The following is a 25,602-nucleotide window of genomic DNA, read 5'->3' as shown; positions in this document are numbered from 1 at the left end:
TGTTTAACTGCCTTTGGACTCCTCTAGGAATGCTTCTTCTTTTGTGAGGAAGCGGCCTGATGGAGCTCGTGGGCGCTTCATGGCGTGTTTGTGTCTGCTCTCGTGCTGGTATGCCGCATTAGTCTTTTTCTCAAGGGAGTCTAGGTAGTCTCTTCTCTCTTTTCTTCTTTTGATGTACTGGTACTGATTCGCATTCACAAAAACTGCGTGCTCATTTCCCTGCGAGTACGAGGGGTAGCTGTACGTCTCCCTCTGCTCGGGAATGGGCTGCTCTCTCTCCTTCTTAAACGGCATGAAAGAAGAGGGCTCGGCTGTGTGGTGTGTGACATTTGCGCTGAAGTAGTCTATGTTTTTTTCTTTGACCTTGAGAGCCTCTTCCTGCTGGCTCGCGAACTCTTCCGTGTGGAAGAACAAATTATTCCCGGAAGGAGCAGCGGAGGAGGAAAGAGAAACAGCAGGAAACTTAGACTCGTTTGTTATAGAGAAGTTGAAGTTGCAGTCAAAGGGAACGTTGTCTTGCTTGTACAGATAGTCGTACTCGGGGAGATCTAAAATATCAAACTTTTTTGTGTTTCGATCTTCAAAGGTGTTGTTCTTATCCATGAGTTTACCTCCAGGAAGATATTTATTCTCTAATTGGTGAAACAACAAACAAATACCTGAATGGTGCGCTACCTAACCAGAAAGTTTGCCAAATCATTTTCCTGTGCTCTCCAGACACATATTGTTTCATCGCCCGAGCCTGTTGCAAAGTACTCTTCGTCTGTGCTCATTCCAAAGTGGATCACTCTGTTCTTGTGCCCTTCGAAGACGTGCTTCTGTTTGTTCTTTGCTATGTCCAGCATGCGCACATCATTTTGCGTGTATCCGTGTGTTGTTATGAGCTCGTTTCTCTTTGTCCACCGGAGATTGCAGACCTGCGAGCCGTAGTCTATGGAGTCTACCATCTGCTCTTTAGACCCAGAGGTTTTCCATATCTTTACTGTTCTATCTGCAGTGCCTCCGCCTGTTGCGAGACTGTCTAGCTTCTCCGGACACCAACTCATTGCCTTCACAGCAGCCTTGTGCGCTGAAAGAGTGTGCAGTGGGTTTCCTGATCGGTTGTCAACTATAAAAACTTTGTTATCATTTCCTCCCGTGGCTAAATACTCTTTTGAGGGAGAAAGAGCCAGGCCGCAGACCTCCTGTGTGTGCACGGATATGCTCCTTGTTTCCTCCAGGATTCTTATGTCTATTGTCTTAACTGTTCTGTCTCTGCTCCCCGTGAGTGCCTGTTTGCCGTTCCACTCCATCGCGCCTATTCGGGACTTGTGCAAGTGTCTTTTGGCCACTATCTTTCCCTCCATGTCTATAATAGCTATGTCTCCTGTGCATGTTCCCACGCACACCGTGTTGTCTGTTGGAGATATTTTGACAGATGTTATGTACGCACTGCTTAGTCTGGCAAGCAAACACGTTTTTCCAGTTAAAAAGTTCTGCACAAAAATTCTCTCATCGAGGGCAAACACGATGCTGCTTCCCTGCCAGTCGAGCAAGCTGCTGTAGAAGTCATCTGCCAGGCCATTTACACGGGTGGTTCGGATGGGAACGGCTTTTTTTTCAGCTGAGATCTCAACAGGATTTTCTATTTGCGAGCTTATTGGGTCATCTTTCAGTATTTTTTCGTATTCCTCAGAAAACAAGGGAGACTGCTGGGATGCGCTATATTTACTTAAAAGATCCTTGCTCGAAATAGGAGGCTGTTCGGAAAAGAACATAAATCTCCGCATTGTTTGTAAATAAACAATAGTATTATTAGGGCCTGAATTAAATCCATAAGTCCAAACAAAAGACTTTATACGTCGTCACAACAAACAAACATTTAATATCTTCACAATTTTTATCAATCTTCTCTTTATCTTTCAACTTCTCTCTGTGCCAGAATTAGCGCTGTTCTTTCTCTTCTTTTGCTCTCCTTGTTTTGTCTCTGGTTCAGTTTGTTCTTATTTTCTGTTCTTTTTCGTAAGAGATAAGAGCAGAAACTTTATATTGGAACTGTACATTTTTCTTTTTCTTTTATAAAAGTAGAGTTTACGTTCTGCACTTTCACTTGCACAATTGCTTCAGAAAATTAAAAATAAATTTGTTGCAACCAGACACATCATTATCTTCACAGTTTAAATCCATGAAATGCAAATAAGATAGAGAACAGTAAGAGCTAATTAGCAAAAGACAAACATGTGCTCTATAGCACATACATACTCACAAACAGAAACAGAGATACGAAAGACAGCACCTAAACTTAGCTTTAATTTTAATAATAGTTTATTCAAACACAAGTCTACACTTAAATTATTCTGCAATTTCTTAAATAAAGTCGTGGTACTCTTCCTCGCGGGCCACTTTTTCTTGCGGCAGTTTTTCCTTGGAAAGTCTCTCAAGCGCATTGGACGTGTCCATGCTCTCAATCTCAACGTTCTGCTGATTTACCACTGTTCCTGCAATGTAGTTCTTGAACCGCTGCAGTGACATAATGCTTTCTTCTATCGTGTTCTTGGAAATAAGCCGGAAAACATTCACAGACTTTTTCTGTCCTATCCTGTGCGCTCTGTCCATGGCCTGCAGATCCATCATCGGGTTCCAGTCGTGCTCAAAGAATATCACAACGTCTGCGCCCGTGAGATTTAGCCCCAGCCCTCCTGCGTGCGTGGTAAGGTACATGATGCTCAGCTCTGCGTCTGTGTTGAACCGCTTGGCGAGTGCAGACCGCTCATCTCCCTTTACCCCGCCATCAAGACGCACCCATTTTGTTTCTGGAAGAACGCTCTCTACTTCCTTCACAAGCTTGTCTATTGTTGCTTTGTACTGGCAGAAAATGAGAATCTTGCTATTCTGCACCATCACCTTAAGAAGGTCTAAAAGAGCCAAAACTTTTCCAGATGGCGCAGATGCTTTCTCTTTCAGAGTGAGGGACAGAGGAACTTCGTTCCCAGAGAGAAGAGATATGTGCGAGCACGCTTTGATCAGGCGTGTAAGAAGAGCAAAGTTTCCTGATGATGCAGAAATCTTTCCGTACTCTCCGCTTGCTTCGCCTTCTGATGTAAGCCCTTCGTACACCTTCTGCTGCACCTCTTCCAAGTCAACGTACACGTCTGATATAACCTTCGGAGGAAGATCAGAGAGGACTGTTTCCTTCATTCGCCTTAGAATAAAGGGAAGGACAGCTTTGTGCAGCTCTTCTAGCTTTATCTTGGCTATTTCTGTTTCCCGCAGGGTTCCTTTCCCCTCCCGTGCTTTCTCAATTGGGCGAATGTAGTCCCGAGAAAAATCTTTTTCGCTTCCCAGGAATCCTGGCATTAAAATGTCAAATAGTGCCCACAGCTCGCCCACTGAATTCTGCACAGGCGTTCCGCTGAGGAGCAGCTTGTTCTCGGCTCTGAGCATTTTCACTCTCTGGTGCAAAAGAGTGTTTGCGTTTCTGATGACATGGCCCTCGTCTAGCACCAGGTAGAACCAGCTGTACTTTGTAAACTTCTCGTAGTTAAGCCGAAACTTGTCAAAAGAAGCAACACACACGCCGACACCTTTGAACTCGTTTATTGTCGTGCTGAACAGCGTGGGAAAGTGTGAAGATATTTCCATGTGCCAATGGCCGGTCAGAGCGGATGGACACAGAACGAGAACACAGGAGCTTTTCGAAATGCTTTCCTGGGAAGATAAGAACGCAAGAACCTGAATTGTTTTTCCAAGACCCATATCATCGCACAGCATCCCAGAAAGCCCGCTTTTTTTCAAGAATCCTATCCACTCAACTCCTTTCTTCTGGTACTCTCTCAGAGACACTTTCATGTTTATCGCTGAAAGATCGTCTGGCTGCATTAGGGAGTCAACTCTAGCGCGCGCACTTTCTATCTCTTTCTGCAGCCCAGGAGACTTGGCGTGTCCCTCGAGGCGTATCCACATAGACGGTGATGCGATGGAAAAGGCTCTGGATGCCATTTCGCGCAGTCCTGGCACTTTATACGGCGTGTTCATAGCTTTCACAAGGGGAAACACAAGAACAATCAGAAGGAAGAGCTCAGAGCTTTCAACTGTGCTGGATATAAAAGAGAGAAACTCTGTGTGGTCTATGCTTTCATCCTCTACAATCATCTCCAGCTTTTTCTTTGCGATCATTACAAACTCTTCATTGTTCTGCATGCTTTCTTTGATCATGTACGAAATAATTTTGCTCATATTGTGTTCGATTGCGTACTTAAAAATAAACTGTAGCTTTTCTGTGTACTTGAAACATTCTATCGTGTTCTGGAGGAAGATAGCACACTTGTTCATATCCTGTTTTAGATCGTCAAATACTTTCGTTTCGAGAAAGCTGTTGCTGAGCACCTTGAACAGCGTAAGCATCCCCCACTCTTCTTCCTCGTTTTCGATCTCTTCGGTCATTTTTATTTTTTTTGTGTTTATAGGCTCCTTCTCTTTCTCTTCAGTGCTTTCTTTCACACAGACGCACTCAACTGCCAGATTAAAAAACTCTGTAAACTTCTCGGGAGCTGCTCCTATGGCCTCGGACAGAATCTTTAGAAGCGCAGCCGGTGTTGGAATATTGTACAGATAGACAAGTATTTCTGCGTCTTCTTTGCTGGCGCTGTCTCTTACATGCTCTACTAGGCTATATGCAGAACGAGATAGATCGTTCTTATTCCTTTCCGTAGTATCCTCCTGCAAGCTATCCACGAGAGACATTGCGCCTTCTATTCCTGCATTCTCTTTCATGAGGAGCATGGACACTATCGTCTTAAAAAAGACAAAATAGTACAGATTCTTTTTCTTATCTAGGAAAAAAGAAGCTACGTTGTTTCTGATCACACTATCGCTGGATATCAGTATCTTTAAAAGCTCAGTGCGCCCTGATAGAACCGCCTCTTCACCAAGGGATTTGCATCCGTCATCAGTAGCACATATGTCGCCTTCGCCCATTACAATGTGCATTTTCAGGGAGGGGAATGAAGCACCCACCGTATACGGACTGCACACTACGTTCAAAAATGAATGGACAATACTCTGCAGCCGCGCAGAATCTACACTGTGTGATTTCTCTTTTAGAAGATTTGCAGTGGACTCTCTTATTTTTGCATCTTGTTCTGCCAGTATGCTGAAGAGAAGAGAAGCCACTAGACTTTCAGGATTCTGCACATCGATTATATTCAGAAGAGAAAGAACGGCCAGGCGCACTGTGTCTATCGGGTTTCGGACAAGACACAAAACAGAATTCCATCTTTCTTTGGTAACCTCGCCTGGCCCATAGCCCAGCTGGTATGCTATCTTTTCCAACAGTCCCATGATTTTTGCTTTTGACAGGGCAAGATCCTCTTCTTCTTCCAGGGCTTCCCAGCACTTTTCTACCACATCTTCCACATCTAGCACTTCGTTTATTTTTTCCTGAACAGTTTGTTTCGATACTATTGCACCATCTTCTTCAGACTCAGCACCAGAAGAGCCATAGTGCAGACCGTATTGGTCTAGAATGCCCGTGAGAATGCTTGCAGATATCCTCTTTACATCTTCATCCAGGTCATTCAGGAGATTCAAACAGGTTGAGCCTATCTCTAAGACTATTTCTTTGTGGTCATCAGGGGATATTACATCCTGCATGTACTGGAGGCCCAGCAGCCCGCTGTACTTTATCTGCCAATCTTCGTACTTTCCCAGCTGGGTAAGCAGAACAAGGATGTCTTTTATTGTTCCGGGCGTGAGAAAATGGACAAGCTCTCTAAGCGCCTTTGCCACTGTTTCTCTAACGGGCGATACAGCAGTGTCCATCTCGTAGTCATTGAACCGGTCTAGAATAAGCACTTTGAGCATTGGCTGGAGATACTCCTTTGAGTCAAGCACTTTCAGAGACAATACGCCCTCTTCTCTTAGATGGATTCCTCGGAAGAGCCCTAGAAGCAGCTGCGATGCGCCGTGTCTTCTCTCCCACACAAAAGATTCCAGATTTTTGAGAACGTTCTGGTAGAAATCTTCCTTTCCCTCTAATTCTTTTTTTTCTTCTATCTTCTGCGCTTTCTGCAGCTGTTTTTTTCGGCGAAGAAGACTGTCCTCCTTTGCCTTTGTCCCAGGGATGTTTATATTGCTCAGACTAAGCACCACGTTGTGATCTTCCAGATCAATAAACTCTTTTCCGCCTTTAACGGCCTCATTTGCGGTGTAGTGGGTGGCAAGAAACTTTGGCATTTTGAGAAGAGCGTCTATCTCCACTGCCAGCTCATATCCGCTGCTCGCGAAGGCATCTGAGATGGTGCCTAGCCGAGCCATCTCTTCCAGAATGCGCGAGCCAGCAAGCCTATCCTCCCAGGCACTGCTCTCTGAAAGAAACAGAATCTCCTCCAGAAGAGAGTCTACTAGCGCAGGGGTTGTGCAGTACATCGCTGTGATCTCATTTGTTATGTGCCTCTTTACTCCTTTGCTGGGCGCACTTCTAAGTGTTTTAAATAGTTTGGTTATGCTCGTCATGCAAATTAATAAATTCTTGCTTTTATTGAAAAGAAATGCTATTTATACCAGCTCCAATTTTATTTTATTTTCATCTGCGGTTTGAGATAGAAAGAGCGGTTATTTAGCCATTAGAAGATAGCATCGGTGGCTTATCGGGTCTATGTAGATCGAGCAATGTTCTGCTGGCACCCAGAAGAAAATTATGTGGTCAAAAATCATTAAAAATTTTGTAACATTCAGATACACACAGTATAGATGTGGTGTATAAACTACTTTTGCAGCTATGGATATACTCTACACTAATCATGATTTCCAACTTTCTAGGTTAAACATTTGTATAGTGAAGAGTATATTGCATAAAAATTAGCTGATATGGATGAATGCCTAAGGATGATAGAGATGGAAATAGTTAGAGTCTATTATGATCTAAGTAAGAGCTGTGCAATTGTACATTTCTGCCATGATAATCTGCATAATTTATGCAGTGAATATTCACATATGCACACAATGCAAGGATCTCAAGCACATTAAAACTAGCTCAAAGGGAGTGCAGAACAGCTTTTTGCTGTTACAATTAAGTGCATACTACCGTATAGGATAAAAAATAGCAGAAAGAAAATAAAACTGTGGGCACTCTTTGGTTAGAAAGGCCATCTCTCGTAGCTAGGTAAAACAGTGCGTTCATTTATTTTAGATTTATCTCTCTGCATTTCCATTGTTTGCTGCCATTGCACCTACACAATTGCTATCAATAGGTATTTGTGCCAGCCAAAACAGCCATACTTGGATCCTGACTGCACATTCTAGAGCCTTTCTTCACTTTCTCTATAGAAACAAAATAATTCCCTGTATAACTGCATACGCAAGGATAAGGTTTCCAGTGAAGTCAAGGAACTTCGTGAAAAGATACTCGTTTTTCTGCCAGGGGTTCATTTCTATCTCAGACAGATTGACCTTTTCCTTGCACGAGGGGCATGTATCCTTCTTTCCCAGGATTTTCCAGTTCTTAAGGCAGTTTTTGTGGAAGGTCTCTTTGCACCCCAGCGTAATTGTATCCCCGTTCATTTCACTCTGGCACATTGGACAGATATTCCCCTTTATCTTTGCTGCTTTTGACGGAAGTATTGTGCCAGACGCGCGCTCGCTTATAATGTCCAGACATGTTCGAATAATAAGCGTAAAGTACAGGATGTAGAGAAGAGACACCACTCCTCCCTTGTACATATTCTTTTTCTCTTTGAAGAACCCATACGCCACAAGAATGTAGCTTATCGTAGAGAATATGAGGCTGGCTTGGAACACAACTCTGTACACATTGTACACATTTGTTGTAAGCACCTTGGGCCGCCGGCCCACAAGCACATCGCGAAAAACAACCAAGTGCACAAACGCAATGGCGAGCCAGATTGCAATAAACACGTACGATCTGGCAAGAATTCCTGTGACAAAAGGAAAAAACAGCAGCGTTGACACACTCACCGCAGCAAAGGATTTTTTGTGGTATCTCTTCCACAGCGCAGATGCTATCTGTGTTCCCACAAAGACAATTGCCAGGGCTATGATGCTGTTTATTACATTCGCACCATCATCTCCCACACTCACCACCACAACTTCGCGGATAACAATGACTTCTTTATTCGCATCAGGAGAGCCGTAGCTGTTTAGGCGCATGTTCATCTGGTCAAATTCTGGCATGTCGTCGTTCAGTAGAAAAGAAGAGTCCTCTTGCTCTTTGTTTTTGCTATTGTTCATCTTATTTTTATTATTAAATATTTGTTCTCTATATGTCAGAGCTTTTGTTTGAAGAAAACAGCAAATATCTTAGACTGTCGATGATGCTTTTGTGCTGGAAGGGAAAGTTGAAGTACTCATCGTACCTGACGAATATGTACGCCATCTCTGACACTTCTGTCTTTTTATCTGCAAGCAGAGACTCAGTTTCTAGTAAAATCTTTTCCAAAAGGGCGTAAAGAGTGTCAATGTGCTGCAGCAGCTTCTGGTTTTTGCTGTTTTCAAAGTACAGCCTGTGCTCTATGTCCTGCATGTAGTGCATCTTCTTTTCCCGGCTTCTCTTTGCTGCTATTCGGTTCTTCTCTTTTCTTTCTTTCTCAACCTCTGTTCTTCTGATGGATACTATGGCCTGCGCAGCCATCTGTGTTTCTGCAGAGTCTTCGTTAGCTAGAAAATATACATCTTTGGGCGAGTGTTTTTCAGGGTACTCCTCCACAGGGCTTTCTTTCTTTATTTTCAGATAGCTCTTCTTCTCGTGCCCTTGTTTCATTGCTTGCCAGGAAACTGTCTCCTATATCTTTTAAAATATTTTCGCATCGAAGCATCTATTTATTTATTTACAGCTCTTTTACACTTCTTCCAAACAATTGAAACAAAAAAGCATTATATGTCATAGTTGCGTGTTATTATCTTTTCTAAGATATGTGCTATTAATGTCCTAATGTTTGACACATCCTGTCTCTGCCATACAGACAATCTACTTCACTCATGATCTGTTTATTCTCTTATCTTGTCTAGAGATAAGTACATGTTTATTCTACCACTTCTATGTACATTCTTATACTGCACCACGAGGGTTGATCAGCTCCCTATCTATCTTTCAGAGTAAAATAGAGTGTCTACTTCCAGAGAGTGCGAGTCTTTTCCCAGCGATCCTCCATGCAGTGGCAGCTGCTCTTTCAGCTTAGAAGCTTCTCTGTGCAAATAATCTTCTTCGTTTGAAATTTTGTTTAGAACATCCATGGCAGAGACAAACGGAAACATCGGCTTGTTTGCATTGGGTATGTATCTTCTCTGCGCCTGCAGGTTTTCTAGACGATCTTTGATGGCCTTGAGCGTGCTCAATATGTAATCTTCCATGAAAAAAGAAGAGATAAATTTTTCTTTATACATACATGTACATATGCGATGCATAGAATAAACAGAAGGCTGTAAAGTGTAGAGAATTATTTAAAAAACACAAACTACTCAATTGCATAAAAATATTCTCTGCTTTGTCTGCTATTATTTTTACACCCCAGGTATATACTAAGTCAGATGCAGAACAATATACACATGGAAAAAGCAGAGCAAGTGATCGACATCAACAACTACAGAGTGGGCGCTGAGTTTATCTACCATAATAAAGACGTATTTTTAAAGAAAGCAGGCCTTGATGACGAGTGCATGGGAGATGGAAGGATTTTTGACGAAATGAAAAGCTACTTTATACTTCCGCTCATAAGAGACTGCATCTACTGGCCCATTGAGTTCATAAGGAATCTTCTCCATTTTGGATTCAAAGAGTTTCTCTATGTCGCATGTTTCTACCTGTACATGTGCATATACGACCTATATTCAATATACTTCCACTCCATGCACCTTATGCTGACGCCTTTGTGTGATTTTTTCATTTTTCTTCCCGCTATTCTCGCACAGACCATCGACTCTTATGATAGCGCAGGGTGGTGGGGATATTCCCTTGTGTACATTCTCCTGTGCTACCTTGTGGTCTACATTCCCCGGGTGTTTTTGATCACAATAGAGAGCACAAAAAGAACGCTGTGGATCTTTGGATTTAAGGCGTATGGATTTGAAAACTACTCCTATGCAATTGCCTGCGCGCTGTCTCTGCTGTATGGTGCCAGCACTGCAATGTTCTTCTACAGCCTTAAGTTCCACCTCATCACGTCGATCTCAGGGCGCAGAAGCATCCCAGATCTGTACATGCGAGACTGCGCAGCTTCTCTCGTTATATTTTCGATAGTGCGGATGATATTCCTGCACACCGAGTACTTGCTTACAAAGACGCCCTTTAAAAAGAAGAATCTTCTCGTTTCCAGAAGAGACGTGTTTGAGCTGAAAAAACCGCTCATAGTGTTCATGGTGTACACAATGGCCATCTTGGGGTCTTTGAGCTTTCTGTACACATACTACTCGATTGCACGAGCAGTGCAGGACACAAGCATAGTGGAAGACGTAAAGTGCATAAACTATGTAGCATCCAAGGTCTGTGCAGATCCTTTGGAGCTGGTGCTGGACATAAGCAAAAAAAGCCTGAAAAATCTGTTTAAGGCATGCATGGACACAATCAGCAAGTACCTTGGCAAAGCTAAAGAAGTCACAGAAAAACTCGCGGATGAAACAGACAAGCTGGCTCAGAAAGCTGGGCTGTTCAAGGACGATCCCCCAACCGTAGGATTCTGGAACAACTTTGTAGCAGACATTTCAGCACTTTCGTACAGCTTTTGATCCAGAGAGCGTGCTAGTGCTCCTTATCTATTTCTCTGTGAATGAAAAGATTATTTAAGACATAGAAAATAGCCATAGCCAATCACTACTTTACGGCTATAAACCGTTAGACCTATTATTAAAAAAGATTAGAATGATTGTAAAAATATGCATTGATAGAGACTGCTCTATCACTGCCATCCACTTATATTGCACAAGATATCTAAGAGCAGAATTTTTACACATGTCTTTACATGCTTCCCTACAGCTTAAATAAAGACACATGCATAGATGTTTTATCCGTGATTTTAATTTTGTGTTTTAGCATGTCAGACTCAGACTGGGAGTTCTTGAGAAGACCGAGTAAGATAGAAGAACCGCCAAAAAAGGAAACTGTTCCTGTTAAGGTGGTCTTTGGAGGGACAGAAAAGGACTATGATCTTCTGGCAAACGAAACCTTTGAAGAGATATACAAAGAGTATGAAAGCCGGTTTAAAATGGCGCTTGTTCTGGAGCACAATGCAGCTCCACTGTCGAGATACGCAAAAGCCAAGATCTTGCAGGGAAAAGACAAGAGACACATACTGAAGATAGCACTGCCAAAAGAGCCCCCAAAGAAGAAGGAGAAAGTTGTCTACAAAATACGCTATGAAAAATATGAGAGCATTGAAATAGAAAGAAGCACAGAAAAAACAGTGGGCGATCTTCTGAAAACAGTCATTGCGAAACTTCCAGCACTTCCCAACATAAAAAAAGCCTTTTTTGAGTTTGATGGTGATGTTTTAGAGAACAGCCAAATCCTAGATGAGATATTGCTGAGTGGAGACCTGATAGATCTCCTTAGAAACTAGCCCGCATTAGACTATAAACATGCCAGCATTTAGACAAATCTATTAAAATTTTACACAGACCACCAGATTGCAGCAAAAAGAATTGTAGCCAGTATGAAAATATCCTCTGGTAGAAGTACGTATAACCCAGTGCTTTTATTGAAACATTAATATAAGAGCATACATTCCCCTGGAAAGACAGTATAAACCGCTAACTTTATAGAATGCCAAATCTATCCAAATAAATAGGTAAGAATCCTCCCCAAAACTCCCTCTTCTTTGTGTATCAGAAGATTGCTTTTTTCGATCTTTCCAACATTTATGTTTTTTCTTGCCTTCTGCACAACTCCTATCATCTCGCCATTGATAATGGCTCCGCTTTCCTGAAGAGCCAGAAACATGCACTTTTCCCTCTCGTATTTCACATCCATCCAGTTTTTCCCGTAGCTGATCTCTTTTATTTCTCCAATGTCTCTGAACTTTCTCAGTATGTGCTCCAAGTTTGAGGGCGAGTATCCAAACACAGTCACGGTCTTCTGCGAAATAGTAAACTCTCTAGGCGCCGCAAACGCAGGCTGCTCGTCGTACACGGAGGCTTCTGGTATGTACACTCCCTTGTAGCTCTCACCCTTCCCGTTTTTAAACGTGTTTCTGTCTCTTCCAAGACTTCTTTCATTTTCACTCAACATTTATTTTTTTCATACAGTTAGCATAGATATACCCGAGTAGAGCCTAGATGAGACTGGTCTCTATTGTGCACACTAAGACATGCCCGTAGGCGGTGCCAGCAGAGAAACACCTATCTTCAATATCACCTCTTCATTAACACGAACCGCATCAAACACAAAATAGTACTTCTCTCCTACTCTTTTAGACAGTTCGTTGTAGATGGAATGACTCATTATTCTCCCCATCTTAAGAAAGTCCTGCACACTCTCTTCAAAAGTGCTGTGCACCAGGTGATTTTGGAATATTTGCAGATCTATATTCGAACTCTCATCTCCAACTCGAATCACAATGTTCTCCTCTATCTTATCATTAAATGCCATTCCTGCCATTCCGTCCCATTTCTCTGTTTTTTCTTCTTTTATTTCGCTCATTGTAGCCTCTGTGGCTACATACGACACATCAAAGCTGTTCTCTCCTATCGTAGTATCTCCAAGAGAGTTGTATTTAACAGCCAGTATTTTTCCATAAATAACTATTCGTATTGTCTCGTCCATGTAAAGAGCATCAATCTTTTGCTCTGCACTGGCTAGGTTAAGCAGCTCTCCAAAGTAGACTAGATCTCTGGCTATGTATCCTGCATTCGAAGATCCTTTCTCTATGGGAACACCGTTGAGTGATAAAGCACCCACGCCTTCTTTAGAGGCGTGCATGTGCTCTGAAAAAGTGGAAAAACACACAGGAATGTATCCCATGGCATTCTCCTCTGCGATTGCTGTGCAGTTCTTTGCAATAACTGTTTTATCAAAGAGCGGGGCATCAGTGCCATCTATGTAAAACTGAGTATACACTGACGAGATGTAGAACACAAAAGATCCAATAGTGGCCTTTCGAAGGTGTCTAATTTCTAGCTTAAGCCCTGCCTTTATATCCAATATCATCCCTGCGCACCCATTGGACACAAGCTTCACAACTACTCCTGACACTTTTAAAAGCACGTACTCTCTAAGCTTCACAGCATTCCATGCTTCTTTTTCTCGCATCAACGGGCTTATATATTCCACCGTGCCTACCACCGTTGTAAACTCGCTATCTTTTTCTGGACAAAAAAGATCTGATATCGGATCAATTCTCATGATCTGGCCGACAGGACTTGTTATGTTAACATTTATTTCCGGGATATTTGCATACTTTGTGTCCGTATCTGTCTTCATTCTGTCTCCTATTGCGAAAAAGCTTCCTGTTCTTCTTTTGATTTTAAACCCGCGGATTGCAATGTAGTTTCCCTCGTCTACACAGAAGAATTTTCTTACTGCGCTTTCCCACACATACGCCTTTACAAGCCCAGACTTAGTAAGCAGAACAAAAGAAAACATTAGCGGACAGGGGCTGTGCCCCTGGTACTTGAAAAGCTTGCTTTTAAGAATAACCTGCCCTGTGATAAAGTTGTTGGATGTATTCGAGTATCCCAGCCGATTCGCTGGCATTTTTCTTTTGAAAGGCCGCTCTTCCTCCTCTGACTCTTCACTGCATACAACCACTGGTATGTTTTTTAAATCTTTTTTACTTTTTGCCTTTTTCTTGTGGCCGTCTTTTAAAGACTTATTGTCCTTCTCAAGGAGTATTTCTTTGTCGTCTATGGAATTTGAGTACTCCTCTAGGTACCTTTTCCACCGTCTATCCCATCTCATGTATCCTTCGTCAGAGAGCAATGGCATGTAATAGGCTTTGGGGTTGTATATAGGGCTCGGCAGGGTTATGTATGCTTCTTTTTTGATTTTTGTCAGGTCGCTTTTTGAGATTTCGCCTGTGGGCTCCAGCTGCACAATCATGTCCTTTTCCAGCTCCAGAATTTTGACAACGCTTCCAACTCTGAGCCATCCCTTCAGAACGCGGAGATACATGGAAGGGTGCAGAAGAGCCCGAATAGGAACCCCGTTGGCCAGCAGATATATGTCAAAGAGGTATTCAGAAGAATGCTCGCAAATTGTATCCAGCACTTTTTGAGGGGTTCCCTCAGGAGGATCAATAGGCGCCGCATATCTCATTATGTCCATAAGCTTAAATGTCTCCTCTTGCTCTTCATTCATCAAAAAAAAATAACCAATAGACTTCGGGTATACTTTGATTTTTGTGCTCAAAAGATTTGCTGCAAAGCATAAATAGAAATAAACACAACACAGTATGGTGTTAGGTAAAAGTGCTAAGATAGTATTGTCTATTTTGGCAATAGTTGTGATACTAATCATTGTGGGTGTTTTAATAGCAGTGTGTGCCAATGACAGTAGAAACGCTAATGTCTCTACAAGCTTGTTCGGGAACAAAAGATGCATCTTTTCAGAGGGCACTGTCCTCCACAATGGAGAAGAGCATTTGGGGGTTAACTGCCGCCTAAGAAAATCTGAGGGCATACACAGACCTCACATCCATTGTATGTAAAATTAAGAACTGTGCCATATTCTCACTGGATTCTTACTGGAAAAATATACAGACACCTGCTATAGAAGAGAATATCTTACGTTTGTGTACGCATGCAGATGCACAGAAGCTGTAAAAGAATTCTTTTTATTTGTACGCAATAGGACAATGAGCTGCATTGAAATATAAATTTTACTGTATGTGTGAAGTTAAGCTAAACACTCTAAAAATGCAGAGAATAGCCCGAGAATGTCTTGTGTGCATGAGCTGCCTGGTTGAAAATAAAAGATCTTGGATTTAGACTCAAAATAAACAATAAAATGTCTTATTAGGGAATTAAGCTCGGTATTGTATCCCCTGGATTCTATACAGCATATACACTACACACATATGCGGTGCTATAGATGCCTGATAGTTGTTGTCTCATGGTTTTTCATTTATTGGTATGTACATGTGTTTCTTATATGCTATATACTTCTGTAGATGAATGTAGTACAGTGATATGTCTCAGTATAGAAATATTCATGTATAAAACAGTTTTATTCCCATAGTGCATCTAAGATGGCAAAGAAAGAAGAGAACAAGAGAGATTTACTTTATTTAGCAGAACTTCTTTGGCTGATTGAATGCGAAGACTTACACGCCAAAACAAACAGATACTCTGCAGAGATTATTTACTGTTAGTGTTTCATTTGCCATACAAATAAAAACAAACAGACTAATGTATAAAAGCGCAAAAACACAGCTGAAGATACATGTACACAGAAGACACCAGAATATTTTCTACAAAGAGAACTTTAGTATTAATTATCCTATCAAGCGCCTTTGCAGGCCTTATCGGGTATGCATTTTATAAATTTGCAATCAAACCTCCCAATGAAAAAAGCAGAAATCAAGCACAGCCCTCCAAACTTCAGCCTGTTCTAGAAAAGCACCCTGAAAAACCTTCTCAAAGGATTCTCGCTTCTAAAAAAAAAGAGGGAGAAGAACTAACACGCAGCACAAACGAAGAACAAAATAAAAAGGAAAAGGAAATAGAACTACAGAAACTTTTTGGCATAAATGAACAGAATGGCTATTTGAAGAATGAGAATGGTACAGGTGAAAAAGAGTCTTTCGCTGAGCTCAATGGGGATACAAAAGATGATTTGAACTTTGCAATAACAATTGAAATTCCTTTAGAGTACTACACTCATCTAATAAATGCCTAAACTCTTGACAGATGAAAGAATACCACTCTGCATGGGCATTCTACCTGCCTCCAAGCACTTTTCCTGTATGTAATGTAATACTCTGTGGCTTCTCTATCTCTTAAAATGATGGATAGCTCATTAGCTCAAATTCTAGATGAAAGTATCCAGCTGCGTATTGTCTTTTTTAGAGAACAGCCCAAAAATAGAAGTCTTCTGCCAGATCTTTTATAGCTCAATCACAATGCAAGAGCTAACTGCTGTACAATGCGCAGCGTGTGATATAAATAAACAATTTGAAGTAATTCTAATCTGTATCTATTTTGTTCTGTCCAAAGTGAATATTTAATATACACATTAATTAAAAGAAAACCGCAAAATCAAAAGCTGTAAATATAACGTAAAAACCCATCTAGAGGAGAAAATGGAAAGTGCGCTAATAGCAGGAAAAGGAGAAACTATACCCCACTTTGTCCAAATGCATTATATGAGTTGCGCCTTTGTTTATTGTGCTGGGTTTGTTTACAGACATGGGTACATAATGTATTTCCTTTTTTTTTCCGAAGCAAACAATGAAGATTGGTGTAAAGACAAGTAAAGGAGAAGTGTATAGCATAGAGGTGGAAAGCCCAGATTGCACAATCTTGCAGTTCAAAGAAAAGATAGCTGAGCAGGCCAATGTCTCTGTTTCGAAAATCAGACTCATCCACATAGGAAAGCTTCTTAAGGACGAGGAAACACTCAAGACATACAAGCTCGAAGAGGGCTCCACTGTGCACTTGGTACTTCCAAATACGGAAAAGAAAGTGTCCTCTGAAAAAAGCTCTCCAGAAGAGCAGAACTCTGCACTGCATAAATCAGCCGACTCTACTAGCACAAGATCTGCATCATCGAGTGTTCCCAATCTCGGAGGAGCAGGCATGGGCAGAGCACCGGGCAACCCTTTTGGACAGTTTGACCCAAGCATGATGAAAGGCTTCTCAAGCGCAGAGGGACAGGATGGAATGCACGCAATGATGCAGAGCAAAATGAAAGAGCTTATGAAAAACCCAGAACAGATGAAAGTTCTCATGGAGGCATCCCTTAGTATGCAGAACATTCCAGAGCCAACAAAAAAAATGATGATGGACAACATCAACAAGTTTGCTGATATGGCAAAAACAGATCCTGAGCAGTTTGAAATGTTTGTAAACCACATTTTAGACAACCCAAACCTATCTGATCTATATATGAACCAGGCCATGGGCGGAGGAATGCCCCAGGGAGGATTCCCGGGACAGCAGCCATCGGGCTCCATGCCTGCAAACATACCCAGTGGAATGCCTGGGATGCCTTCATTCAACAGGGAGGAGGCCCTTAGCAAGTACAAATCCGAGCTTTCAGAATTGCAGCAAATAGGATACAACAATGTTGAGCTCAACCTGATCGCATTAGTTTGCTCAGAAGGTGATTTAACAAAAGCAGTAAATCTTATTATGGATTGGACAAGCGAAGAAAACAATTAAGTAAATCACTTATGCCACCAGATTTTACCGTTTCACTCTTTTTTCTTTCTTATTCTTTTCTACAAAACCAGAGAGGCAATGGAGGATAGTCCTCTCCTATCGGTTGCACCTCCAGGGCACTGATTGTCTTCACCCCAGTATTTCTCTTTCACACCACTTCTTTATTATTAATTTTATATTTTTGCAGGATGTTTACCAGACGCTCTTTAAAAGAGTTGAAAAAGTTTCTTTTGGCCCAGCCATGTGCCTTCTACAACTACCCAGATCTTCTGCACGACATTAAACAGAGATATTGGGAATACGAGGACGAGACAGAAACACAGCTGAACACACAGAGAAACTCAAAGTATAAATACTGCAGAATACTGTACGAGATGTACGCGAAAAAAAGAAAAAAGAACACTGTGGAGGAGGAGCACCGGCCCAGCAGTGTGCAGTTCCTAGAAGAAGTTCGAGACATAGAAGACCACTTGCCTGCTCCCAAAAAAAATAAAAAAAGAAAGACGGCTCCAAGAGTCCCTAAGACAACTTCTCCAAATGATCTGGAAAAAGATATAAAAAAGGAAACTGTGTATGTCTCGTGCAAAATACCAGAGACCAGAACTTCCGTTTTTAGATACTTTGAAGAAAAAAATGTTCCAGAAAAAGAACTTACATAAATAAAATTTCGTTTTAATTAGTGTATGAAACGAAAGAATAGCGTAGAAAAGCACAAAAAAGAAAGAAAACAGGAAGAGAACGAGGGAGCATCTACGCCTACACAGGAAGTGCCTGTGGAGCCAGAAGCACAGCCGGCCCCTGAGGTGGAGGAGCCAGCAGACGATCAGCCTTCCTCATTTAGCATAGGCCCGTTATCGCTTATAGCCGCAGCACGGAGCTCTATCTTGCGGCTTCTTGCAGGGATCAGAACAGAAGCAAGAGAGCGCACAGAGGAAAACGAGCAAGATGCAGCTGAAAGAGGAGACACAGAGCAGACAATAAATCTGGCAAATATGAGGGAGGCCAGCCAGAGGCTCTATAACATGCGCGTCATTCCCTTTGAGCCCTTTAGAGCCATTGCAAATGCAATGCAGCAGGGAAGAGAGCTGAACGAAATCGATGAAGAAGTAAACCTCACAGAAATCGACCTTTTCTTTGAAAGCCCAAACATCAGCTCCTTTGAGCAGAATCCGAACCCCATAACAAACATCATTCTTACGATCACGTACTATATTAACGACAGTCCTTTGCGCCCCAAAACTGTGTCCCCTGAAGATCTGGAAAAAGACGTCCCAGAGGTAGAAGCCAGCGGAGAGGAAGGAGAGTGCTCGATATGTTTGCTTAATATAGAAGAAAAGGAGGTAATTCGCAAGCTTCTGTGCAAACACATTTTCCACAGCAGCTGTGTCTCTGAATGGCTGACTAAGTATTCAAATGAGTGCCCTATGTGTAGAAAAGAGGCAGTTGTAAAAACTGCAGACGAACCCAGTAAATAAATATAAACCTTTTTATTACCCGCTGTAATTGAAGAGTTACATCTACTGGTATGCGATTCTTTCTGTTCCATCAGTGTATATTCGTGTCTTTCTAAGATTTGTAGTGGATCATAATGTTTTTCTTCTGAGAATATATTGGTTACACCTAAAACAAGGAAAGTAATTTTAAAGAAGACACTTTGGGCGCAGACATGCACTCGGAGTACGAAAAAAAGATAGAAAAGCTAAAGTCAGAGAAAAAAAAGGCAGATACCAGTAAAAGCTCAAAAGATACGGATAAAAAAGACGCAGAGAAAAAAGAGATGGACCAAAAGGAGCTGGAATCGCACATATCTGAAGCAGAGGCCATTGACCTGTGCACGCTCGAAGCGAAGAAGATCGCAAAAGAGCTTACAGCCACCGAAGTGAAAATCCTAATGGACATAACCCCCATTGAAATTCTCAAGTTCAGCTATGACAGCGAGGAAGAGGCATCGCCCACGCTTGTTGGATACATAAAGTTTACAAAGGGCCTCTCCTCCTACGTTACAACAAGCGTTTTAGACTGTCTGGAGGAAAAAACAGAAAAAGTGCAGGCCCACCGCCAATTTCATGCGCAGAGCGAAAAAACAGCTGCACAGAAGCACTGGGTGGACGTGATGAAAGCCCTTGTGGAGCAGAACAACAGAAACAGCGCAGACGCCGTGTTCAAAGGGCTTATGAAAACAGATCCACCGCGCATTCTAAAAGAGGAAATATCCGATCTCCTAAAAAAATCAGCAGATGCAGTCTCGCAGGAAACAGAAAAAGACATGCAGACATCCAACATACTCTACATACGCGATGTTAAGTCGGTTGAAAAGCACCTGATCGATGCGAGCTGCAACAAAAACGACAGAGAGTCTCCAGCAAAGTTTCGGAGAATCATTGAGTACTTGAACTACATACGAGCCCACGCCGAGGTGGAAATAGATGAAAAAATAAACCACGCGCTTGTGCACACCTTCCGAAACGCAAAAGACGTGCGAACAGGAAGCGCAAAAGAAAGCGAGGTGTTCTACACGGGGTGCTTTCTTTTTTTGGAAAACTCCAGCTTCATTTCATTAGAATGAATAAACAATATTTTCTTTTAATCCAAATGGATGACGAGTTTTCTCCTAGGCGACGAGATGTAAAAAGAGAAGCGGCGTTCTCTTCCCTGAAAAGACTGAGAACAGACCTAAATCTTGCTGAAATTCTTATTGTTTTTACCACAACATCCGCCCTCCCTGCCTTCCCTGGCCTGTACGATCCTGTTTCTGTTTCGCTGAGGGCACTCTTCCTGTGCGAGCTGGTTTTGAGAGCCGGCGTCTCTCTTGACTCGCAGAAGATACTTACATCAGTGGACTCCTACATGCCAATTGATGAAGTGCATGACGAAGTATACGCGAAGATCAAAAATTCAAAAAAGCTCAAAGCGGTTGACAAGTGGCTTCTATTGCTCAACGGAGAGTCGTACTCGCTCAAAAAGGACAAGTACCACGTAAAAAACGCAAGAAAAAGAATAGGAAAGCTTCTTATCTCGAAAAATATACTGAAAAAACAGAAAAGCAAAACGCGCGAGTTTATTGACTTTGTGACCAGCAGAGCCAGCGGAAGCTCAGTGCCCGCCGTAGCATGCAAAGGAGTAAAGTCCAAGATATCTACAGAAATAATTACGTATCTTACAGGCACAGTGCGGTACGAAGAAAAAGATGTTCTCAAACTGGACATTCTTGTGTGCTCCTTTGTTTTCTGCAATGTCATGGAAGATGTGTACCTTACGCTTCCCCCAAGCGCGGCTGAGATTGCTCAGAAGAAGGTGAGGGACATTATAACCCGCTACACGTCTTCGCTTGGAGACAGCACACAGCCAACTGAGTGGGGTATCTACTGTATTATGCGCTCTTATTTGAAACTTGGAACTTGGATATAGAAGCTCTTTAATGAAAGAATTTGCAGGTACAAACTTTTCCAAAAATATGTGTGCTATTGGTGGAGAAAGCTAAGCAGGCTGCCCGCGGTGCTTGAATAGCATCGGATGCTCTTGTGAAGTAATAGCAAAGTGTGTAACATATTGATTGTTTTAAAAGTTTTCTTCTGCAGATGATTGGTCGAGTGTGAGTATTTGTTTTAGGTATACACATATAACCCAGAATAGTGTAAATGTGCAATGAGACTTTTAGGTTCTTTCGGAGTTATAATAGCACTGCTAGGAAATGTGTTGGCAGAACAGAATGACTATGACGAAATGTCCAATGCAACAGATGCAAGGTCGTCTATCATCGCCAGCTCAAAGGCCGCAGCAACAGCCACCTCTCGAGGTACCACAGCCAGCAACAGCCCCAATAGAGTAAATAAGCGACAGAATTTGAGCAACAATCAGGTATATCTTCTGAACAACTGGGGCCAAGTGAAAAAAACGAGCACTCTGGCAAGGAAACTAGGTCTGTACACAGCCTGGAGAATAACACTCCTTCTTCCCAAAAAAACAGAGTTCAATCTAAATGGGTTTGGGCCCAACATAAAGCTGGAGCTCCTTACACAGCTGATGGGAATTCTGAGAAACACTAAGCCTGACTCGCCTAATGCTATTTACAGCGATTTACCTCCCGAGTATGCCACCATAGTAGCACAGGGCACAACTACCACTACCACGACAAAGACAGATAGCTCCTCTTCATCCAGCTCCAGACCCGCAGCTGCAGCTGCAGCAGCAGTAAGCACTAAGTCTACAGCAGTAGAAGAAACAGTTGAAGAAGGAGAACAGTAAAAACAAAGGTTTTACTTTGATTTGAAGTTATCAATAATAAAACTCGAATATTTATCACTATTCTGTCTGCTGCTCTTATCTCTATGGCAATTTGTTTTGTTTTATCTTGTTTGTGTGATGAATTCTATCTCTGTGATGCATCAATACAGCACACGCATTCATTATCCTGCGAAAGCATTAGGGTTATCTTCTGTCTCTCTTAATGCTGTAGTGTTTTCTATCGCCTTTGCAAGCGGATCTTCAGTCTTTTCATCATGAAACCTTTCTTTACTTTCCTGTCTAGACTCTAAATGCAATGGGAAAATATGCTAATATCAAAAGAAATAATTGTGTAAGTCGTGAGCATTCTCTACAAATTTATTTACAGTCCTAATGTAAAAATATGTACAAGTTAAAATAAAAATAAAATTTATGCTTAGGAGCCATACTTATTTATCTTAAGAAGAGACATGTTGTGCACTGTTTCATCTATCATAGAGCAATGTAGAAGAGAATAGTTATATGAGTACAAGAGAGTTGAGTATTATACTTGAAGTACGAATGATTTTGTACTTCCTTTATTCGAGACTCCTTGTGTCTTTGGAGTGCATGCAATGTTTTCTTCTATGTAATTCAAGAACACTTACACCAATAGAAGAAACAGACTTTGATCTTTGAAACAAAAACACATGAAACTTGCAAAGAATATATAACTCGTGGACACCCATTGGAATAATGGCAAAGCGTAAAAATAGCGCAAAATCCAGCCGCAGAGATCAGCAGGACTCTGACTCTGAAGAGGCTCCCAGAAGGTCAAGCACTGCCCACTCTTCTTCCAGCAGCCGCTCCAAAACATCCAAGACAAAAAAGACAGTATCTTCTTCTGCAATGGCGTCCAAAAAGTCCTCTCAAAGGCGAGAAAGAGAAACTTCTGTAAGTAAAGCTGAAAAGAAAAAATCAGCAAAAAGAAGGCTCATACGCGCTCTAACGCAGATCGTATGCTTTCCGTACAAGCTGTCCAAGAAACTGTTCAAAAGAAAGAAGAAGAGCAAAAAGGCTGTTGAAGAGAGAGAAGAGTTTTCAGAGGACTATGAAAAAACGGTTACCTTTTCAGACGTAGTAATAGTCCACACATACGTCCCTAGAAAAAGCCCAAAGTTTAAAATCACTCTTAAAACCATCACAAGCTCCCTTCCTCCTGCAAGCCTGGACATGGCCCAAAAGATCAAGGGGTCCTCAAGAGAAACACCGCTGGTAAGCAAGCTACTGCAGAACATGGACAAGAAGGTGGAAAGCGTGGAAGAAATAAAGAGGATCTTGAAGGTAAAAAAGCCATCTTCTGAAAAAAGATCAAAAAGCAAAATCATCAACATACTTGGAAGCTACACCGCGTCTTCATTATCGCAGGACAGTGAAGACCCGAACGAGAGCCCTGTGTACAAAGCCTCAGATAGAAAACACAAGAAAAGCTCTTCGAAAAAAAAGTCTGCATCATTGAAGAAGAAAAAAGAGGCTTCAGAGCATTCAGATGAGAGCATTGCATCTGCTGCCTCAAGAGCATACGATACCATGATGCGAAGAGACATTTCCTTTACTCCTTCATAAATAGTTAATAAACCTGAATAGAATAGTGTATAGTTGCTTTATCTGTTTTACACACTCTTATTTTTATTTTAACTTGTACACAACTTTTGCATCAGGATTGTAATAAACTTCAGAGAATCTCAATGCTCTATCTTTTCTATAAGAACTACTGTGAAAACAGAGTAAAGCACTCAGGAGAAAGAATTAGCACTGCAATTTTTGAAAAACATCAAAAAACAGCTAATGTGTAGAGAGTTCTGTATGGCACATGCATTTCTTTCTAGCTGTCTTTGGAGAATAAGTTCCTAACTTGGAGGATTGTATGGCTTTGCACTCCCTCTACAGAAAAGCCTATCTGAGACATTCCAGCAAGAGAGCCAAACTTCTTTTTTAAAATGGAGATTTCATCAACAGTAATTCCGGACACCGACCGAAGCACTGTTTCTAGCAGATCATCTGGCTTCTGTGTTTTTCTAAGCCTTAGAGCAGGCCCTGTGTCGCTTCCATTTCTGCGAATGCTATTCTCCAGTGAGCAAAGTGCTGTGTCTAATGTTTCCTTTGTAAGGTGTACAAATGAGATCTTGTATTTTAGCGACATGACAGTAAGAACATCTGCAATTTTTGATGACCTTACTAAAAGTTTGTTTGGCTTATTTTTTACTGCCTTTGTACACACTGTAATGTTATTCTGGGCTATAATTTGCTCAGAGCTTTCTCTTTCCCAGAGAAAAAACAGATTTTCTTTGAGTGCTTTATTCTCATCCATACTCGCTTTTTTCAATGAATCGGCTCTTTTATCAGTGCCAATCAAGCCACCATTCTCTACCCCCGTAGAACAGTCATACAAGCTGGACTGATCTATAACTTCCAAAGTGCTTGAGTCAAATATTATACTCTTTTGAGCTACCTCCTCTGTGCTCTCTTTTTTGCAAACTTTATTTGCATTCTGCGCTTTTTTAATTCTTTCTTCTATGTGCCTGGTCTCTTTCCTGTCCACCGGGTACTTTTCTATCGGAAATACGTGGTATGCGCCATCTACTTGGATTTTAACAACATTTTCGTGAATGACTGCAGCACCGCTGTCCGTCCACTCGGGGAGATATAGAGGCTTTTCAGGCTCTTTTGTTTCTGGCTGCTGTATGCTCCCTAGCCAAGAGACATCCTGCAGCGAACGAGAAGAAGACTCCAAAATAGTTGAAGACTGATTAAACACAGTCTCTTCGACATTGCTCATGGATGATTTATTTATTACTAAATTTATACTTTTAAATTAAATAGATAAAAGTGTGTGGCTCTCATCAAACTATGCGTCTTCCATCCCATCCCTAAGAGCCATCAGATTATCCCGCTCTTTCTGCTCTTTTTTAATTCTCTCCACTAGCTCTTGGACGATTTTAGCCATTTTCTTGTTGTAGTCTATGAGAGTTTTTTTGACTTTCTTGTACTCCTCTCTCTCCTGCTGTATTCTTGTCTCTTCTTCGGCTAGAACCTGTTTTATCTGCGAAATATTCTGCTCCAGAGCATCGCCTCTCTCAAGGACTTCAGCCGTGCGGTCTTTTCTCTCGTTCAGGCGGCGCACAAGATTTTTGTTCTCACTTTCTAGAGCAGCGATCCGTTCTTTGGCTTGTTGGATGGTTTCCTCAAAATATCTTTTCTGGCACTCGGCATTTCTATCTCTCTGAAGAAGCTCATTGTTGTATCTTTTTTCTTCTTGTTTCTGCATGTTCTTCAGCGACGCCAGGATGTCTTCTGCAGGAGAGATGGAGAATGTCTGGGTGATGGATGAAATAATATTTTTCAATCGGGTTCTTTCCGCGGCTAGCGACTCAAGGGTAGAGTGCCCTGTGGAGGTTAGCGCAGTTTCAAGCACGTCCTTAGACTCCATCAGGTACTTTAGATCAGCAGATAGCAGAGAATTAGCAGGTGTTGTTCTGTTCTCGACCTGTGGCACCAGAGCCCTGAGAGAAGATGCTATGAATCGAATTGTTGTAAGAAGCTCTTTGTTTGTTACAGAGGCATCCACGCCGTCCTCTGCCGCGCTCTGTTTCTTGCTGCAGAGGTAATCCACTGCGTATATGATGTCATCCACTGTTTCCAGGGTTTTTTCTTCGTTCCACAGGGCTTTTGAAAGCGCCTTTGCCAAACACTTGAACTCGTGCGGCTTCACAATATAATTTGTATTTGCCATATTTACTTTTTCACCATAAAGTCTTCTTATTTCTGTTTTCATCTGGTTCAGAAGAGGATGGTCTAGCGGGGGAGCTGACAGCGTAGAGGCTGACTGCTTTAGAGCGCTCTGTGCTCTTTTTTCTGCCTTGCTTTCTTTTTTTCTTCCCTCTGGAGTTTCTTCTTTTTTGACCGAGTCCATACTAAGTTTCTGTTTTCACCAAGTTTAAAAATCCAAGATGTGCGAAGTAACCAATCCTAGAAAAAAATGAACAAATTGTCTTTATTGTTGCAGCCTTGCAGCTGTTTTCAGGTGCTCGCAAA

The 25,602-nt window shown here is 41.8% G+C and overlaps 20 protein-coding genes across 20 annotated transcripts; 10 read left to right on the top strand and 10 right to left on the bottom strand.

Annotated features, from left to right (window-relative positions):
* Positions 1 to 3: 3 nt before the first annotated feature.
* NEMIN01_0087 (uncharacterized protein) lies at positions 4 to 603 on the bottom strand (the record flags this gene model as incomplete). The annotated part of the gene is made up of 1 exon (XM_051476029.1): positions 4 to 603. The coding sequence occupies one exon, from the start codon at positions 601 to 603 to the stop codon at positions 4 to 6; it is 600 nt and encodes a 199-aa protein (XP_051331989.1).
* A 68-nt stretch (positions 604 to 671) lies between these two features.
* NEMIN01_0086 (cell division cycle 20-like protein 1, cofactor of APC complex) lies at positions 672 to 1,769 on the bottom strand (the record flags this gene model as incomplete). The annotated part of the gene is made up of 1 exon (XM_051476028.1): positions 672 to 1,769. One exon carries the CDS (start codon positions 1,767 to 1,769, stop codon positions 672 to 674), a length of 1,098 nt encoding a protein of 365 aa, XP_051331988.1.
* A 577-nt stretch (positions 1,770 to 2,346) lies between these two features.
* NEMIN01_0085 (TATA-binding protein-associated factor) lies at positions 2,347 to 6,492 on the bottom strand (the record flags this gene model as incomplete). The annotated part of the gene is made up of 1 exon (XM_051476027.1): positions 2,347 to 6,492. The coding sequence occupies one exon, from the start codon at positions 6,490 to 6,492 to the stop codon at positions 2,347 to 2,349; it is 4,146 nt and encodes a 1,381-aa protein (XP_051331987.1).
* Positions 6,493 to 7,299: 807 nt separating this feature from the next.
* Positions 7,300 to 8,226, bottom strand: NEMIN01_0084 (RING finger protein 121/175; the record flags this gene model as incomplete). Its single annotated transcript, XM_051476026.1, has 1 exon — positions 7,300 to 8,226. The coding sequence occupies one exon, from the start codon at positions 8,224 to 8,226 to the stop codon at positions 7,300 to 7,302; it is 927 nt and encodes a 308-aa protein (XP_051331986.1).
* Positions 8,227 to 8,254: 28 nt separating this feature from the next.
* NEMIN01_0083 (uncharacterized protein) lies at positions 8,255 to 8,755 on the bottom strand (the record flags this gene model as incomplete). The annotated part of the gene is made up of 1 exon (XM_051476025.1): positions 8,255 to 8,755. The coding sequence occupies one exon, from the start codon at positions 8,753 to 8,755 to the stop codon at positions 8,255 to 8,257; it is 501 nt and encodes a 166-aa protein (XP_051331985.1).
* Positions 8,756 to 9,078: 323 nt separating this feature from the next.
* NEMIN01_0005 (uncharacterized protein) lies at positions 9,079 to 9,345 on the bottom strand (the record flags this gene model as incomplete). Its single annotated transcript, XM_051475947.1, has 1 exon — positions 9,079 to 9,345. The coding sequence occupies one exon, from the start codon at positions 9,343 to 9,345 to the stop codon at positions 9,079 to 9,081; it is 267 nt and encodes an 88-aa protein (XP_051331907.1).
* Positions 9,346 to 9,540: 195 nt separating this feature from the next.
* Positions 9,541 to 10,716, top strand: NEMIN01_0082 (uncharacterized protein; the record flags this gene model as incomplete). Its single annotated transcript, XM_051476024.1, has 1 exon — positions 9,541 to 10,716. One exon carries the CDS (start codon positions 9,541 to 9,543, stop codon positions 10,714 to 10,716), a length of 1,176 nt encoding a protein of 391 aa, XP_051331984.1.
* A 233-nt stretch (positions 10,717 to 10,949) lies between these two features.
* On the top strand, positions 10,950 to 11,546 carry NEMIN01_0081 (uncharacterized protein; the record flags this gene model as incomplete). Its single annotated transcript, XM_051476023.1, has 1 exon — positions 10,950 to 11,546. The coding sequence occupies one exon, from the start codon at positions 10,950 to 10,952 to the stop codon at positions 11,544 to 11,546; it is 597 nt and encodes a 198-aa protein (XP_051331983.1).
* Positions 11,547 to 11,758: 212 nt separating this feature from the next.
* Positions 11,759 to 12,214, bottom strand: NEMIN01_0080 (uncharacterized protein; the record flags this gene model as incomplete). Its single annotated transcript, XM_051476022.1, has 1 exon — positions 11,759 to 12,214. One exon carries the CDS (start codon positions 12,212 to 12,214, stop codon positions 11,759 to 11,761), a length of 456 nt encoding a protein of 151 aa, XP_051331982.1.
* A 72-nt stretch (positions 12,215 to 12,286) lies between these two features.
* NEMIN01_0079 (uncharacterized protein) lies at positions 12,287 to 14,281 on the bottom strand (the record flags this gene model as incomplete). Its single annotated transcript, XM_051476021.1, has 1 exon — positions 12,287 to 14,281. One exon carries the CDS (start codon positions 14,279 to 14,281, stop codon positions 12,287 to 12,289), a length of 1,995 nt encoding a protein of 664 aa, XP_051331981.1.
* A 1,083-nt stretch (positions 14,282 to 15,364) lies between these two features.
* On the top strand, positions 15,365 to 15,820 carry NEMIN01_0078 (uncharacterized protein; the record flags this gene model as incomplete). The annotated part of the gene is made up of 1 exon (XM_051476020.1): positions 15,365 to 15,820. One exon carries the CDS (start codon positions 15,365 to 15,367, stop codon positions 15,818 to 15,820), a length of 456 nt encoding a protein of 151 aa, XP_051331980.1.
* A 551-nt stretch (positions 15,821 to 16,371) lies between these two features.
* On the top strand, positions 16,372 to 17,304 carry NEMIN01_0077 (ubiquilin; the record flags this gene model as incomplete). The annotated part of the gene is made up of 1 exon (XM_051476019.1): positions 16,372 to 17,304. One exon carries the CDS (start codon positions 16,372 to 16,374, stop codon positions 17,302 to 17,304), a length of 933 nt encoding a protein of 310 aa, XP_051331979.1.
* Positions 17,305 to 17,492: 188 nt separating this feature from the next.
* Positions 17,493 to 17,963, top strand: NEMIN01_0076 (uncharacterized protein; the record flags this gene model as incomplete). The annotated part of the gene is made up of 1 exon (XM_051476018.1): positions 17,493 to 17,963. The coding sequence occupies one exon, from the start codon at positions 17,493 to 17,495 to the stop codon at positions 17,961 to 17,963; it is 471 nt and encodes a 156-aa protein (XP_051331978.1).
* A 24-nt stretch (positions 17,964 to 17,987) lies between these two features.
* Positions 17,988 to 18,779, top strand: NEMIN01_0075 (uncharacterized protein; the record flags this gene model as incomplete). Its single annotated transcript, XM_051476017.1, has 1 exon — positions 17,988 to 18,779. The coding sequence occupies one exon, from the start codon at positions 17,988 to 17,990 to the stop codon at positions 18,777 to 18,779; it is 792 nt and encodes a 263-aa protein (XP_051331977.1).
* Positions 18,780 to 18,970: 191 nt separating this feature from the next.
* Positions 18,971 to 19,870, top strand: NEMIN01_0074 (uncharacterized protein; the record flags this gene model as incomplete). Its single annotated transcript, XM_051476016.1, has 1 exon — positions 18,971 to 19,870. The coding sequence occupies one exon, from the start codon at positions 18,971 to 18,973 to the stop codon at positions 19,868 to 19,870; it is 900 nt and encodes a 299-aa protein (XP_051331976.1).
* Positions 19,871 to 19,896: 26 nt separating this feature from the next.
* NEMIN01_0073 (golgi phosphoprotein 3) lies at positions 19,897 to 20,712 on the top strand (the record flags this gene model as incomplete). Its single annotated transcript, XM_051476015.1, has 1 exon — positions 19,897 to 20,712. One exon carries the CDS (start codon positions 19,897 to 19,899, stop codon positions 20,710 to 20,712), a length of 816 nt encoding a protein of 271 aa, XP_051331975.1.
* A 237-nt stretch (positions 20,713 to 20,949) lies between these two features.
* Positions 20,950 to 21,549, top strand: NEMIN01_0072 (uncharacterized protein; the record flags this gene model as incomplete). Its single annotated transcript, XM_051476014.1, has 1 exon — positions 20,950 to 21,549. One exon carries the CDS (start codon positions 20,950 to 20,952, stop codon positions 21,547 to 21,549), a length of 600 nt encoding a protein of 199 aa, XP_051331974.1.
* A 714-nt stretch (positions 21,550 to 22,263) lies between these two features.
* On the top strand, positions 22,264 to 23,133 carry NEMIN01_0071 (uncharacterized protein; the record flags this gene model as incomplete). Its single annotated transcript, XM_051476013.1, has 1 exon — positions 22,264 to 23,133. The coding sequence occupies one exon, from the start codon at positions 22,264 to 22,266 to the stop codon at positions 23,131 to 23,133; it is 870 nt and encodes a 289-aa protein (XP_051331973.1).
* A 259-nt stretch (positions 23,134 to 23,392) lies between these two features.
* Positions 23,393 to 24,346, bottom strand: NEMIN01_0070 (uncharacterized protein; the record flags this gene model as incomplete). The annotated part of the gene is made up of 1 exon (XM_051476012.1): positions 23,393 to 24,346. One exon carries the CDS (start codon positions 24,344 to 24,346, stop codon positions 23,393 to 23,395), a length of 954 nt encoding a protein of 317 aa, XP_051331972.1.
* Positions 24,347 to 24,415: 69 nt separating this feature from the next.
* Positions 24,416 to 25,480, bottom strand: NEMIN01_0069 (uncharacterized protein; the record flags this gene model as incomplete). Its single annotated transcript, XM_051476011.1, has 1 exon — positions 24,416 to 25,480. One exon carries the CDS (start codon positions 25,478 to 25,480, stop codon positions 24,416 to 24,418), a length of 1,065 nt encoding a protein of 354 aa, XP_051331971.1.
* Positions 25,481 to 25,602: the final 122 nt, after the last annotated feature.

This window comes from Nematocida minor (genome assembly GCF_024244105.1).
Source record: "Nematocida minor strain JUm1510 chromosome Unknown 7925, whole genome shotgun sequence".
Lineage (NCBI taxonomy): Eukaryota > Fungi > Microsporidia > Nematocida > Nematocida minor.
This window is presented reverse-complemented; position numbering and strand designations above follow the sequence as displayed.